Source organism: Schistocerca serialis, chromosome 7, assembly GCF_023864345.2.
Source record: "Schistocerca serialis cubense isolate TAMUIC-IGC-003099 chromosome 7, iqSchSeri2.2, whole genome shotgun sequence".
NCBI lineage: Eukaryota > Metazoa > Arthropoda > Insecta > Orthoptera > Acrididae > Schistocerca > Schistocerca serialis.
In genome coordinates this window covers 213,953,039-213,968,944 of record NC_064644.1, presented here as the reverse complement: position 1 = coordinate 213,968,944, position 15,906 = coordinate 213,953,039, and the positions used below count along the sequence as shown (strand labels likewise).

At 45.4% G+C, this 15,906-nt stretch overlaps 1 protein-coding gene across 1 annotated transcript in view; it reads left to right on the top strand.

Annotated features, from left to right (window-relative positions):
* LOC126412458 (WD repeat-containing protein 48) overlaps nt 1–15,906 on the top strand; it is a 169,623-nt gene that overhangs the window by 112,390 nt on the left and 41,327 nt on the right. Inside the window, exons 7-8 of the mRNA XM_050082066.1 lie at nt 1,597–1,782; nt 1,861–1,968. Coding sequence (XP_049938023.1) covers nt 1,597–1,782; nt 1,861–1,968 — 294 coding nt within the window. The remainder of the gene's footprint in view (nt 1–1,596; nt 1,783–1,860; nt 1,969–15,906) is intronic.

Genomic DNA, 15,906 nt, shown 5'->3' with positions numbered 1-15,906 from the left:
GTGGGAAACCAGGAGATTGGATAGTTTTTTGAGGTGGAGGGTGGCATGCTGTTCTAATTTGCTGTTGGCCTGTAGGAGGATGCTCTGAAAAGCCGGTGTATATATGTAGAACGTCATGGCACATACTCAGTCGTTAGTAATTTAGCGTACTGTAATACACATTAACATAACTGAAGCTACAGTACAGCACAGCCTGAATAACACAACTTATTGCAGATTCCCTAATGCTCTGATTATTTTGTAGTTGAGTGTTGTGGTACAGAAAGACATCAAGGCACTCTGCTGATAATGCTAAAAGGTCGCCAGTGCAGTGACTGTGCACTTTATACCCAACCAAATGTCTTTCAGCTCTAGCTCTTGGTATATAAAAGTATTCAGATCTCAGAAAGGATGAGTTTCAGAACACATGTTTATTGGACTTGCTTATTTTCCTTGTTTTAATAAGTATTGCAACTATTTAGTATTCCATTCTATAAATCAGATAACCAACACTTCAGATGTAGAAGAATAAATACAGTACATATTAAACACAGAATTACCAGTGAGAAGAGTTTTACAGGATGCTTGTTGCTTTTGTTGAATTCTAATAAAATCATCATCATTATCTCAGCCTTTTCCCACGTCATGTGGGGTCAGCGTTGCTTTGCTGGATCCTTCTCTCCATAAATGCCTATCCAGTGCTTCTTCTCCAAGCCTCCTTTCTCCCATAGGTCCCCTGCTACCTTCTCTTTCCATCATACTTCTAACAAAATATGAAAGATTTCTAAGAAATCTTTGGAACATTTTAAAAAGAACCCAACTGATCATGTGCTCTGATGGTTTACTCTAGAGGAGCCGACATGCCTGAAACAGTGATCTAAGCAATGGATGGAAGCTGTTTGCCCTGCATTTGGTTTCAAGTCCCCAGGTAATTCAGGGAGCTGTCTTACTGTCACTTTTATTTAGGGGTTATGAATGCAATAGCCTTTTTTTATGATGCATGTAGTTACTTGGAGGTTACAGTTTGACATAGGCTTCTTGAATAATAGCAACATCCTGTAGTTCAGCAGTGAAGAAAAGCGTACTTGGAGAAATTTTCATAATCTTTTAAAAGCAGTGGCTTTTTTGTATTTGTGTTGATAACTCTTAATTACATACAAATGTATTGCACTACTCATTAAGCAATTCATGAAACATTCAAACTATAACGTGCAAAAAATATTTGTACATTACGCATCTCTCGATAGCCGATATGCCTTCTGTTTTGGTTACTGTTGGTGTAGAACAATGCTAAATGTAAGTATACATCTATAACCTTTATGAACACTAAGACAGTGGCACAGAAATTTTTCTATGTATCATTACAAAAGGTTGTGACCTGTTTTTATTGGGATTCTCCCAGTTGATTGGCTACATTATGTGAGAAAGTACCCAAATTGCAGGAGGATGGGGCATTCATTCATACAGTGTGTTCTATAACTCCCAGCATGAAAGAAAGCCTTAAAGCATGAAGAAATAGTTGGGTTATACATTGAGAGAAGCAGCGATTGCAGGTTACTTCTGTAGAGTATACTAACAACAAATTATGACTTGTTATAATTGTCTTCTTTTCCGTAGCTGCTGTCAAAAAGAGATGCAGTGGGAGATACTGCAGATGATGATGGTCTCAAGCCTTTGAACCTAAAACCTGATCCAGTTATAAAAGGTGGGCCTGCAGTGAGACATTACCACATACTAAATGACAAGAGACACATTTTGACAAAAGACACTGAGAACAATGTAATGGTTTACGATGTTTTAAAGGTAGGTGATCATCTGTTCAACACTAAATGTTTGTGCTTAGCCTAACACGTTGAGACATGTCAGCACCTTTTTTTACAGGCTTGTAAAATTGAAGATCTTGGACAAGTTGATTTTGAGGAGGAAATAAAAAAGAGGTTTAAAATGGTTTATGTTCCTAACTGGTTTAATGTTGACTTGAAAACTGGGGTAAGTCATTTTGTTTTACATTGGATTGTGCTAAATGTGACTTGTGTAAACATGGTACTTAGTTTTTGCATACTATGATGTGTGTCGCAAGCTTCAGAAAATTGAAATGGTGAATGCTGTGACTTCCTTGTCAGATGTGAGGTTTACTTCTCACATGTTTCTTATTGGAGTGTAAGTAGGAAAATTTTGTGTTATCATAAACTATGAATGAAGTAAAATTTCAAAATGTCATTAATGATTTGCATGGTGAGGTTGCTGTATTATGTGGCCACTTTCATAGTTGGCTCAATTTCTGATAAAACAAAAAATGCCAATAACTGGGTTGGAATGGAAGATGTGCAAGATACCATATTTTATGGACTATAAGACACTATGGACTGTAAGATGCACCTCAATTTGTAAGCAATTTTATTTAAATAATATTATTTTTCACCATTTTTTTATTATTAGATTGCAAAGCCAGACACACACAAATTCCTAGTTCATAAAACCGAAATCCCCCCCCCCCCATGAACCATGGACCTTGCCGCTGGTGGGGAGGCTTGCGTGCCTCAGCGATACAGATGGCCGTACCGTAGGTGCAACCACAACGGAGGGGTATCTGTTGAGAGGCCAGACAAACATGTGGTTCCTGAAGAGGGGCAGCAGCCTTTTCAGTAGTTGCAGGGGCAACGGTCTGGATGATTGACTGATCTGCCCTTGTAACAATAACCAAAACGGCCTTGCTGTGCTGGTACTGCGAACGGCTGAAAGCAAGGGGAAACTACAGCCGTAATTTTTCCCGAGGGCATGCAACTTTACTGTATGGTTAAATGATGATGGCGTCCTCTTGGGTAAAATATTCCGGAGGTAAAATAGTCCCCCATTCGGATCTCTGGGCAGGGACTACTCAAGAGAACATTGTTATCAGGAGAAAGAAAACTGGCGTTCTACGGATCGGAGCGTGGAATGTCAGATCCCTTAATCGGTCAGGTAGGTTAGAAAATTTAGAAAGGGAAATGGATAGGTTAAAGTTAGATATAATGGGAATTAGTGAAGTTCGGTGGCAGGAGGAACAAGACTTTTGGTCAGATGAATACAGGTTTATAAATTTAAAATCAAATAGGGATAATGCAGGAGTAGGTTTAATAATGAATAAAAAATAGGAGTGCGGGTAAGCTACTACAAACAGCATAGTGAACGCATTATTGTGGCCAAGATAGACACGAAGCCCATGCCTACTACAGTAGTACAAGTTTATATGCCAACTAGCTCTGCAGATGATGAAGAAATTGATTAAATGTATGATGAGATAAAAGAAATTATTTAGATGGTGAAGGGAGACAAAAATTTAATAGTCATGGGTGACTGGAATTCGAGTGTAGGAAAAGGGAGAGAAGGAAACATAGTAGGTGAATATGGGTTGGGGGTAAGAAATGAAAGAGGAAACCGTCTGGTAGAATTTTGCACAGAGCATAACTTAATCATAGCTAACACTTGGTTCAAGAATCATAAAGGAGGGTTGTATACATCGCAGAATCCCAGAGATACTAAAAGGTATCAGATAGATTAGCGAATTCTTTACAGACGAATGGAAAAACTGGTAGAAACCGACCTTGGAGAAGATCAGTTTGGATTTCGTAGAAATATTGGAACACGTGAGGCAATACTGACCTTACGACTTATCTTAGAAGAAAGATTAAGGAAAGGCAAACCTACATTTCTAGCATTTGTAGACTTAGAGGAAGCTTTTGCAGGGGTAAAATACAGGGAGCGAACGGCTATTTACAGTTTTTACAGAAACCAGATGGCAGTTATAAGAGTCGAGGGGCATGAAAGGGAAGCAGTCGTTGGGAAGGGAGTGAGACAGGGTTGTAGCCTTTCCCCAATGTCATTCAATCTGTATATTGAGCAAGCAGTAAAGGAAACAAAAGAAAAGTTCGGAGTAGGTATTAAAATCCATGGAGAAGAAATAAAAACTTTGAGGTTCGCCGATGGCATTGTAATTCTGTCAGAGACAGCAAAGGACTTGGAAGAGCAGTTGAACGGAATGGACAGTGTCTTGAAAGGAGGATATAAGATGAAAATAAACAAAAGCAAAACGAGGATAATGGAATGTAGTCAAATAAAATCTGTTGATGCTGAGGGAATTAGATTAGGAAATGAGACACTTGAATTAGTAAAGGAGTTTTGCTATTTGGGGAGCAAAATGACTGATGATGGTCGAAGTCGAGAAGATGTAAAATGTAGACTGGCAATGGCAAGGAAAGTGTTTCTGAAGAAGAGAAATTTGTTAACATCGAGTGTAGATTTAAGTGTCAGGAAGTCGTTTCTGAAAGTATTTTATGGAGTGTAGCCATGTATGGAAGTGAAACATGGACAATAAATAGTTTGGACAGGAAGAGAATAGAAGCTTTCGAAATGTGGTGCTACAGAAGAATGCTGAAGATTAGATGGGTAGATCACATAACTAATGAGGAGGTATTGAATAGAATTGGGGAGAAGAGGAGTTTGTGGCACAACTTGACGAGAAGCAGGGACCGGTTGGTAGGACATGTTCTGAGGCATCAAGGGATCACAAATTTAGCATTGGAGGGCAGCGTGGAGGGTAAGAATCGTAGAGGGAGACCAAGAGATGAATACACTTAGCAGATTCAGAAGGATGTAGGTTGCAGTAGGTACTGGGAGATGAAGAAACTTGCACAGGATTGGGTAGCATGGAGAGCTGCATCAAACCAGTCTCAGGACTGAAGACCACAACAAAACCGAAATGACCTTTAAAATCCCATAAAATCGTCATCTGAACTTTCTTCTTCTGCATCCTATTCATCATCGTCATTGTCCTCTTCATGTGTAAGATGGTTTTCACTGCCATCGAGAGAGTTAATTATGCCGCACCTCTTGAAAGGTTTAACAATAATGTCTTATCTCACTCTAGACCATAACTGTTTTGTCCAATGACACCCTTGTTTGATTGTAGGTCATTTTAAAGCTCCCTTCGGCAAAAATTCATGTTAGATTTCATCCATCATCCATTTGTTCCAGCCCTTTCTCATATGCTCTTTAAATGGTTTGTTTAGCAAGAAATCAAGGGGGCTTACAATCATGAAGTAAGTCCTCCTGGAATAACAGCAAGCTCTGTATTTCCCTTCTCAGTTTCTCTTTCACATAATTTTTCAAATGACTACTGAACTTATCTAAAACAAGAAGAGAACTCTTCCTCAATAAAGCACCTTTCCTTCTCTCCCACACTCTGTTAATACGTAATTTCTTACCAATCTCGTCCATCCAACCCTCATCATAGACATGAACACCATCACCTGGTGGTATTTCATAATGTTTTGCCATTGTTTTGCGCTTTAAAATGATCATAGGATTAAGTTTAGTACCGTCAGCACAACATGAGAGGACAATAGTGTAGTGCATTTTTTTCATGTCCACTTCTTTTTATAGCTAGAGGAGTTTCATCCATATTCCCTGTTTGGCCTAGTTCCACACAGGTTTTCTTTCAATGTTTAATAATAAAGTGATGGAAAGATAACATACTCTTGTAAAATTCTCTGAGATATTTTGGTTTTGATTCGCATGCTGTGTTCGAGATGCTTCATAAAGCTGTAGCACCAACCAACTCCACTCTTAGAGTCTGTTAAGTTCAACTATAGCCCTAGCTTGTGGATCATTTTTGTATTAATTCCAGTGCATTTCGACAGTGTCCTTGAATCCCTTTGAATATGTCTTCTAGTTCTGAATATTTTGCATTCAGTCCTCTATTTGCACATTTAGTCTTCCTCATTTTTTCACCCCCCTGCGGGTTCGGGGGTAAGAATAGGCCCGCAGTATTCCTGCCTGTCGTAAGAGGCGACTAAAAGGAGTCTCAAACGTTTCGGCCTTCTGTGATGGTCCCCTCTTGAGTTTGACCTCCTTTTTTTTTCCAAATTTCCGATGTTAGTGCGTGCCATTTGGGGAAGGACACCTTACGTGGTGTTTTTCTATTGGTCCATCATGCTCCACCATCTTGCATGTTACCTATTGTCGTGTGGGGGGGGGGGGGGGGCGGGGAGACTACGCCCAACATCTTCTGGGTTGTCCCATTCTCGCCTTGTGCGCACTCTTCTTCTTAGCGCCTACGACAACTGTGGACCCTTTCAACACCTAAAATCCAGCACGGTAGCCAGTCCGTTGTGGTGGGGTCGTCATGTACCCTCTTGGTGGTAGCCCCCTGACCACGCAGGGATCGCACTACAGATGCCAGAGCTGTTTCCTCCCCATGCATGCCAAGGAGTATGTGCCCATCATGTCTGGGGCACGGGGACTCCAGGCAACGGGATATCGGCCAGGTACCCGTTGCTTTGGCTGGGTGGCGCCCTTGGGGAGAGCCCTCGTTCGGAGTAGGTGGCATCTGGGCGGATGTGGCGCAATGAAGCGCAATAAATCACACCAAGCTGGTGGTCGCACGGCCACCAGCGTCTCTAAGCGTGGTAGAGTCGACTTTGATGCTGCACAATATGACCCTCAGTCGTTCCCCTCGTTGGCTGCGCCATGGGAGGGACGCCGATCTAGTGCCAAGCGGGAGCCTTACATACCGCAATACCTTGTCTGCAGCAGGACTGATGGTGACTCCTTTCTTATGACGAAGCCTCTGTTTTTTGTGGAACACCTGGAGGATAAGTTTGGGGAAGTGGCGGGGTTGTCTAAAATGAGGAATGGGTCCATCCTCCTCAAGACGTCCTCCCCAGCCCAGTCACGAGCGTTGCTCTTGTGCGATAAGCTGGGTGACGTCCCTGTTACCGTCACTCCCCACAGTAGCTTAAATATGGTCCAGGGGATTATTTACCATCGTGACCTCTTGTTGCAATCCGATGACGAGCTGAGAGCCGACTTGGAACGACGTGGTGTGCATTTTGTCCGTCGTGTACGTAGAGGACCCAAGACAAACAGGGTGGGCACCGGTGCCTTTATCTTGGCCTTCGAGGGTGATGTCTTGCCCGAGAAGGTCAAGGTGATGGTTTACCGTTGCGACGTCAAGCCATACGTGCCTCCCCCGATGCGTTGCTTCCAGTGCTGGAAGTTTGGGCATATGTCCTCCCGTTGCCCATCCAGCGCTACATGTCGAGATTGCGGACGCCCCTCTCATCCTGATTCTCCATGTGCGCCTCCGCCTGTATGTGTCAACTGTGGGGAGCACCACTCTCCATGCTCGCCGGATTGCCCCGTTCTTCATAAGGAGCGGAAGATAATGGAATTTAAGACCCTGGACCGGCTTACTTATCGAGAGGCTAAACAGAAATATGAAAGGTTGTATCCTGCTTCCATTCGAACATCTTATGCTGCAGCCACGTTATCGTCGCCCACGCGAGCGACGGTTGTCACCTCATCTGTGCCGCCTTCAGTGGGCCCTCGGGGCCGTGTATCTCTGTCTGCCCCCCTCGTGCCTGGGGGCAAGCCTTCCTCTGTTGCCCCCTTAGCAGTTGGGGGCAAACCCTCTTCTGTCGCTCCCCCCACGCTTACTTCGGGAGTGACATCTGCTCCACAACCGGGAGGCTCCATCCCTCCCCCTCCTTCTCCGCCGGCGTTGCCTCCGCCGGTTCCTCTCTCGCGGAAGGGGTCCCTCGGGGCTCTCCCTTCCTCCGTTTCTTCTCCTACCCAGCCGGATGTCAGCCAGTGGCTGAAGGTTCCGCCACCTGCTGGTCGTAGGGCTTCTGCGTCGTCATCAGCCTCCGACGCTCCTTCAGAGAAGCTCTCCCAGCCCTCTCACCCTAAGGGCCGACGTGAGAAGAAGGAACGGCATGTGTCCAAGAAGAAGGACGTTCCGGCGGTTTCAGCACCGCCTGCTGTACCTAGTCCTGGCTCCGGGGATGAGGTGGAGATCCTCGCCTCTGCCGCGGATCTCGCCCTCACGGAACCCTTGGGGGCCTCTCCTATGGACTCGGCTGACTCTCCCCCGGTGGCGGCAGTTGGCTCTGAGGCGCTGTCTGCCTCTTAGTCGCATTCACGCCCTCCCAGTCCCTTCCTGCTTCCATTCTCCAATGGAACTGCGGTGGTTATTTCCGCCACCTGCCTGAGCTCCGGATGCTTCTGAGTGATTCCCCTGTTCTCTGCATTGCTCTGCAGGAAACTTGGTTTCCGGCACTGCGGACCCCCGCCCTTCGTGGTTATCGGGGATACTATAAGAACCGCGCTGCCTGTCAACGAGCGTCAGGTGGGGTTTGTCTTTTTGTTCACCACTCTGTCTGTAGCTCGCCAGTACCCCTTCAGACGCCTTTAGAGGCAGTCGCTGTCAGGGTTGAGCTCTCGCCGGCTATTACTGTTTGCTCTGTTTACATTCCTCCGGATGGGGAGCTCCCCCGACATGTCTTGGCTGCACTGCTGGCTCAACTTCCGCCACCTTTGCTGCTTCTAGGCGATTTCAATGCCCACAACCCTCTATGGGGTGGGACTGTCTCCGATGACCGCGGTCGGGCCGTGGAGCATGTGTTGGCTCAGCTCGACCTTAGCCTCTTGAATACCGGTGCTCCCACGCATTTCACTGTGGCCCATGGCTCTTTCTCGGCCATCGATCTCTCTCTTTGCAGCCCCAGACTTGTCCCATCCCTCCACTGGCGAGTGCATCCTGACCTCTGTGGTAGTGACCATTTTCCCATCTATTTGTCACTGCCCCAGTGTCATTCTTCTGGGCGCCTGCCCCGCTGGGCTCCCCACGGGGCTGACTGGCCGGCTTTTACTTCTGCTGCAACCATTGAGTCTCCCCCCCAAGGTGACATTGACGGGGTGGTCCGTGTCTTAACCACATCCATCATTTCGGCGGCCGAGGCTGCCATCCCCCGCTCTTCTGGACTCCCTCGGAGGAAGGCTGTATCCTGGTGGTCGCCGGAGATTGCTGAGGCTATTCGCGACCGTCGGCGGGCTCTCCAGCGTCATAGGCGGCACCCATCTCTGGAGACTCTCATCGCCTTTAAGAGGCTCCGTGCCTTGGCCCGCCGTCTTATTGCACGGCTTAAGCAGGAGTGCTGGGAGCGGTATGTCTCCTCCTTGGGCTCCCGTGTCTCCTCCTCGCTCGTGTGGTCCCGGATCCGGCGGATTTATGGATACCAGACCCCTATGGGTGTACCTGGGCTCTCCTTGGACGGCGCTGTCTGCATGGACGCTGCCGCCATTGCTGAACAGCTTGCCGCGCACTTTGCGACGAGCTCGGCGACTGCATCTTATCCCCCCGCCTTTCGCTCTCTAAAGGAGCGAGCCGAGCGGACGCAGTTCTCATTTCACACGCATCGTTCTGAAAAATACAATGCTCCTTTCAGCGAGAGGGAATTCCTCGCTGCCCTTGCCGATTGCCCTGATACAGCACCAAGACCGGACTGCATCCACGCGCTGATGCTGAAGCATCTCTCCCGGGACTGCCAGAGACACATTCTTGCGGTATTTAACCGCATTTGGAGCGAAGGCGTGTTCCCGTCGCAATGGCGAGAGGGTGTTATTGTCCCCATCTTGAAGCCCGGTGCGGACCCACTGGCAGTGGACAGCTATCGTCCCATTACCCTCACCAACGTTTTGTGCAAATTGCTCGAACGTATGGTGGGGTGGCGTTTGTGTTGGGTGCTTGAGTCGCGCGGTCTCCTCGCTCCATCCCAGGGTGGCTTCCATCGGGGCCGGTCTGCCACGGACAATTTGGTGCGGCTGGAATCTGCTATTCGTACGGCCTTTGCCCGACGTCAGCATCTCGTTGCTGTATTTTTCGATCTGCGGAAGGCGTATGACACCACATGGAGGCATCACATCCTCGCCACATTGTATGAGTGGGGCCTTCGTGGTCGGCTCCCGGCTTTTCTTCAAACCTTTCTATTGCACCGCTCTTTCCGGGTGCAAGTCGGTGCCGCCTCTAGTTCTTCTTATACACAGGAAAATGGGGTCCCGCAGGGCTCGGTGTTGAGTGTGTCCTTATTTCTGGTGGCCATTAATGGTCTGGCTGCAGCCGTGGGGTCGTCGGTGTCTCCTTCTTTGTATGCCGACGACTTCTGCATCTCATTTAGCTCCACGACTACGGGAGTCGCCGAACGCAGGCTGCAGGTAGCCGTTCGGAAGGCAGCATCATGGGCTCTGACTCACGGTTTTCAGTTCTCTGCAGCCAAGACTCGAGTTATGCACTTCTGCAGGCGTCGGACGGTCCACCCTCATCCTGAACTTTACCTCGACGGCCACCTGCTTGAAGTGGTGGACACTTGCCGCTTCTTGGGACTCGTGTTCGATGCCCGGCTCACATGGGTTCCTCATATTACTCAGCTGAAGCAAAAATGCTGGCGGCACCTCAATGCCCTCCGCTGCCTTAGCCACACGTCTTGGGGTGCGGATCGCTGCACGCTGCTGCGATTGTACAGAGCCCTTGTGCAGTCTCGGCTTGATTATGGGAGCCTGGCCTATGGGTCTGCTTCACCCTCAGTGTTGCAGTTGTTAGACCCCATACACCACTGTGGGGTCCGGCTTGCAACTGGCGCTTTTCGTACGAGCCCCGTGGATAGTCTACTGGTGGAGGCCGGGGTTCCCCCGCTGCGGATTCGCCGCCATCGACTGCTCGCCGACTATGCTGTCCACGTGCATTGCTCGCCAGGCCATCCCAATCGTCGCCTGCTTTTCCCTGCCATGGTCCTCCATCTGCCCGAACGGCGACCTAGGTCTGGGCTTTCGTCGCTGTCCGCGTTCAGTCCCTGCTGTCGGAATTGGGTTCATTCCCTCTTCCGCCTCCCTTCCGGGTCCGTGCACCTACGCCTCCCTGGTGTTTGTCCCAGCCGTCCGTCCGTCTGGACTTGGCACAGGGACCCAAGGACTCGGTTCCGCCTGTGGCCCTCCGTCGCCGTTTTCTTGCGCTCCTCGCCTCATTTTCGGACTGTGAGACTGTCTACACTGATGGTTCCCTGGTTGATGGTCGCACTGCCTACTCTTTTGCTCATGCTGCCCATGTTGAGCAGCGCTCCTTGCCGGCTGGCTGCAGTATTTTTACTGCAGAGCTGGTGGCCATATTGCGCGCTCTTGAGCATATGCGTTTCTGCTCAGGTAGGTCCATCGTGATCTGCAGTGACTCCCTGAGCAGCCTTCAGGCCATCGACCGCTGCTATCCCTCCTCTCCTCTGGTGTCCTCCATTCAGGAGTCTGTTTCCGCCATTGCCCGTTCTGGTCGTTCGGTGGTCTTGGTTTGGACGCCCGGTCATGTTGGCATCCCAGGGAACGAACGTGTAGACAGGCTGGCCAAAGGGGCGATCGATGCCCCGGCTTTGGAGATCGGCCTTACGGCTCGCGACCAGCAGCTGGTGTTGCGCCGTAAGCTGATTGGGATGTGGGCTGCTGAGTGGCGTGGCATGACAGCCCCGAATAAACTGCGCGGGCTGTCAAGGGGACGACCGATGTGTGGCGTTCCTCCTTGCGGGCTTCTCGCAGGGACTCGGTAGTCCTGTGTCGGCTGCGCATCGGCCATACATACCTGACGGATGGCCATCTGTTGCGTCAGGAGGATCCCCCCTTGTGTCGGTGTGGGTCCCGGCTGACGGTCAGCCACATTTTGCTGGAATGTCCTCGACTGCGCACACTCCGGCAATCTTTTAATCTCCCGGGCACTTTGGCTTTGGTTTTATCCGACGATGCCTCCATGGCTGACAATGTTTTACATTTTATCCGTAGTAGTCCTTTTTATGGTTCGATTTAGGGAGGTCCTGCGCCTTTCCCTTTCTGTGTCTTTTGTCCTTGTGTCTGTTGCTGTTCTGGTGTGCCGTCAGATGGTTGACTCTTTCCCTTTTTTTTCTCGTGGTCAGTCAGCCAGTCTCCGGCCATCCTCCTTTCTTCTGTTTCTTTTTGTCTGGTGTTCCTCTGTCCTGTTCTTGTCTGTAGTGTTTGTTGCTGCATTTGTGTTCTTTTAGTGCCTGGGGGGACGTCTCCTCCCCCTTTGGTTTTTACCTGCTCTGTAGATTTTCGGATCGCCTGATTTTGGAATGGGGGACTGATGACCTTCGCTGTTTCGTCCCCCTTAAACATCCCAACAACCACCACCATCATTTTTTCAGTTCTTTACTAGCCTGCCAATTGCAAATGGTTTTTGATGTTGGTGTAGGGCCAAAATGCCTCTCAGCTGCTCTATTTCCATGTTGTCAGTGCTCAATCATTTGTGTCTAAAGAAATTGTTTGGAATAATTAAGATGGTCTCTTCCAAAGGATATTTGTTCATAAATTTTTAATATCAAGTGAAAGCAAAATGGAATCATCCAGAAAGGCTTTTTGTTGCAGTAGTTATATAAGTTCTTTGCAGTTTGAAATGAAGAAATTATTTTGAAAAAGAAGCACTAGCTGAGAAAAACTGGACAGGTCAAAAATGGATCCACTTTCACAGAACATCTTAAAGCTAGCAGTCATTCACCACTCACACTAGTCAACCTTGAAGTCCTATACCACACTCCAAAGGGGAGGAGGCTTAATCTTGAAGAAGAGACTGAAGTTGGCAAACACAAATACTGGGGGGTAAAAAACGAAAAAAAAAGTTTACTTAGTGGTCAATTGGTCGCCAGAAATCAAGTATATTATGATCAGATGTTGTCTATTTTTAATAAGTTCTTCCTCTTTCACTCTTTATGCTTTGTGAGCCTTAAGTATCTACCTTCATGGTTATGAAGGTCACTTTTAAATGCCTATGCTTCAAGATGTAAAGATCACACCCACATAGGTGCTTTTATACTTCAGTTAATATTTTTTATTTATTTAAAACTTTACACCTGTTCTCCACCTTTCTGAGTGTAGTTTGTACCAGCGATTGATTCTGTTCTTTCCAGTGCCCTTACCTTCCTTGTACTTCTGTTCGCCTTTATTTTAGCCTTTTCTTACTTTTTCTTGCATATAGTTTGTGACTATATCGCCTTTCTGTTTTGTTTTTCCATCCCACAATATTACTCTTATTGTCCCAGAATTTACCCTTTTCTATTTTAATATATCTGTTGGATAACATTTGTTTAATTTAGATTTATTACATTTGTGTATTCGGATCTTTTGTTTATGAGATTCGGATTTATGCCAGTTTGACTACGTAGTTTTCTCTGTTCAACCTTAATCGCTAAATGTGCTTACTGTGCCACACTGTGCAGTGGCCTCTACTTCTTTCTGTACTAACTAACTTTCTAGCCAATGCAGCTACATCTTCATTACTTACATATCATATATCAGAATGGAAGGAGCAGCATCACTGCCTGTTATGGGGTCCACATATATTTATATATGGAAATGAAGTCCCATGCTGCTTGACAGAGGGTAGGGGAATGTTGCGGGAGACCCGCACCGCCGTACTAGACAAGGTCCTAATGGAGGTAGTTTGCCATTGCCTTCCTGTGACCATAATGGGGATGAATGATTATGAAGATGACAACAACACCACCCAGTCATCTTGGGGCAGGTGAAAATCCCTGACCCCGCTGGGAATCGAACACAGGACCCCGTGCTCGGGAAGTGAGAACGTTACCGCGATACCACGAGTGGTGGACACATTTATGTATGCATGGGCATATTCTCTACTGCTATGACTGCTTTTGTCATTGTACTGAAGCTGATTTCATCTCTTTCATATTTCATAAGAATATGTTTCATTCTGTTTTTTCATCACCCACATGACTTTTATTTGGTCTTAATTACCAGTACATTCCATTCTGGTGTTCCTTTAGATGTGACATATGCTGTTGGCATTAGTTTTATCATGGCATATGCCCTGGCATTAATTTTAATGTGAGTCCCCAAGATTTTATACATTATCTTTTCTGAATTGATGTTGTTATATCGTATTGGTAGTATGGAATTTGACCATGCCAGCTATTTACAACTTTGTCCTCTCTGTGTACTTTCAAATAATCTGATGAAGCCCTACCCTCTATGTGGGTGTAACCACTACTGCAGCTAATAAATAAATATTATTTTAAGAGCAGCTGATAGTAGTTGTAAGATTTTCCTGAATTATCCAAAAGCTGTCAAGCACAACCAGCAGGATATATATTACCATCCCAAACTCACTACTAAAATAGGAACTTAATGATCTTCATGTAATTAGCCTGTTGAGCTTTTCATATTGATCCCATTGTTGGGAAAATAGTGTTTGTAGCAATAAAATTTGTTTTTACTAATTTGAAGAGTTTAATTTTTCTTGTGTTTTAGCAAATACATTAAGTATTACAGGAACTACATCTCTAAGAAACAGTATATTTGTGTCTTGGAACATGAATTCATTATTAGTTGATTTCAGGTTTAGAGTTTCTCTAGGGCTTTGGGAGATATTTCCGGTTTTGTTTGTTAATATGCAGGTAGTCCCAGCTCAAATAAAGAAGAGGTTTTTTTGTACGGTACCCAGTCCAAATAAAAACTATCAGTTTGGTTCTTATTATCAATAAAAATTTATGTAAAGAACAATTTTGTGTGCTCAGTCACTAGAGCTACCTCATATTATTGTGACAGGAAATGTATTTATTATAGCAAACATGAAGAATAGTTTCCAGCAGTGACTGTTACATGTGGTGCATACCAATCGCATCATTTATTTATTTATTTTTATTTATTTACATTTTCTTTGCATGGAGCCATCGTAATGATGGCTTTTGCAAACGTCAGACTTAAAACTATGGTTATATTTATATTTATAAAATACAATATATTCTGTAGCTGTTGCTTCTTATGTCTATTTTTTACCTTTATCACATTGCAACTGATGTGCAAATGCCTCATGTTACAATCACTATCTTAAAATTCATTGAAAGAATATAAACATTTTTCTATTAGAAAAGATGTTAATTTTGTTTTAAAAACATTTCCCGTGTACATTCTTAGAGAGTTTGGTAGCTTGTTATACCAAATCAAACTACGGATATGTGGACTTCTATCAGTCATTTTTAACGTTGTTCTGTTACGGAAATAGTTACACTTTGTCCTAGTGTTGTGATCATGTACATCACTGCCCTTGATAGCTTCTGTTGGTTGACTTATAAAAAATACAACTATTTTGAAGATGTACAGAGAATATATTGTCAGATATTCGGGCTGCACAAACACTTCACGACATGAATCTCCATGTCCCATCCCATGTATAAGTCTTATTGCTCTTTTCTGTAGTAGTAGTATTCTTTTTAAATGTACATCAGCTGCACAGCCCCATAGTTCAATTCCGTAATTGAGAAAGGGGTAAAGTGTTCCATAATATACTAATTTCAGTGCTTGGCTAGGAACTATCTTTGGGAGCTGGCTGAGGAGATATATGGTACTGCTGACTTTTCCGCATACGAAATTAATGTGATATGTCCACCGCAAATTTTCATCAACATATACACCCAGGAATTTACAGTTACCATTTTCTGTTGCAGAGATATTACACACACTATTCATATTGTTGTGATGAGAACTGCCTGTTTTAAATGTCAGTAGTTGAGATTTGGTGACGTTCACCTTGAGTCCCTGATCATTGAAGTATTTTGTTACTTCTGTTACACCACTAGTAGCAAGAGATTCTAGCTCTTTAGATTCACTCCCATATAATAAGATTGACATGTCATCTGCATAGCTTACAATATGGGAGTTAATGGGTTGAACAATGTCGTTAATATATATAAGGAAGAGAAAGGGTCCAAGGATTGAGCCCTGTGGTACACCTTGTAATACAGGTTCACTGGTGGACTGGGAGTTCATGATTTTATTATCTAGTTTGTATGACAATTTAGTGCTTTGCTTACGATTCAACAGGTACGTGGTTAAAAGATTCATGGCTTGATCCCCAATACTATAAGATTTTTGCTTTTTAAGAAGTACCCTATGGTTTACTGTATCAAATGCTCTTGTCAGGTCCAAAAATATACCTGCAGTCTGCATCTTCTGGACCAACAGACAGTAAACTTCATGGATGAACTGTGTAACTGCTGTGGTTGTACTTAGCTCTTTTCAGAAGCCATGCTGCGAATCTAC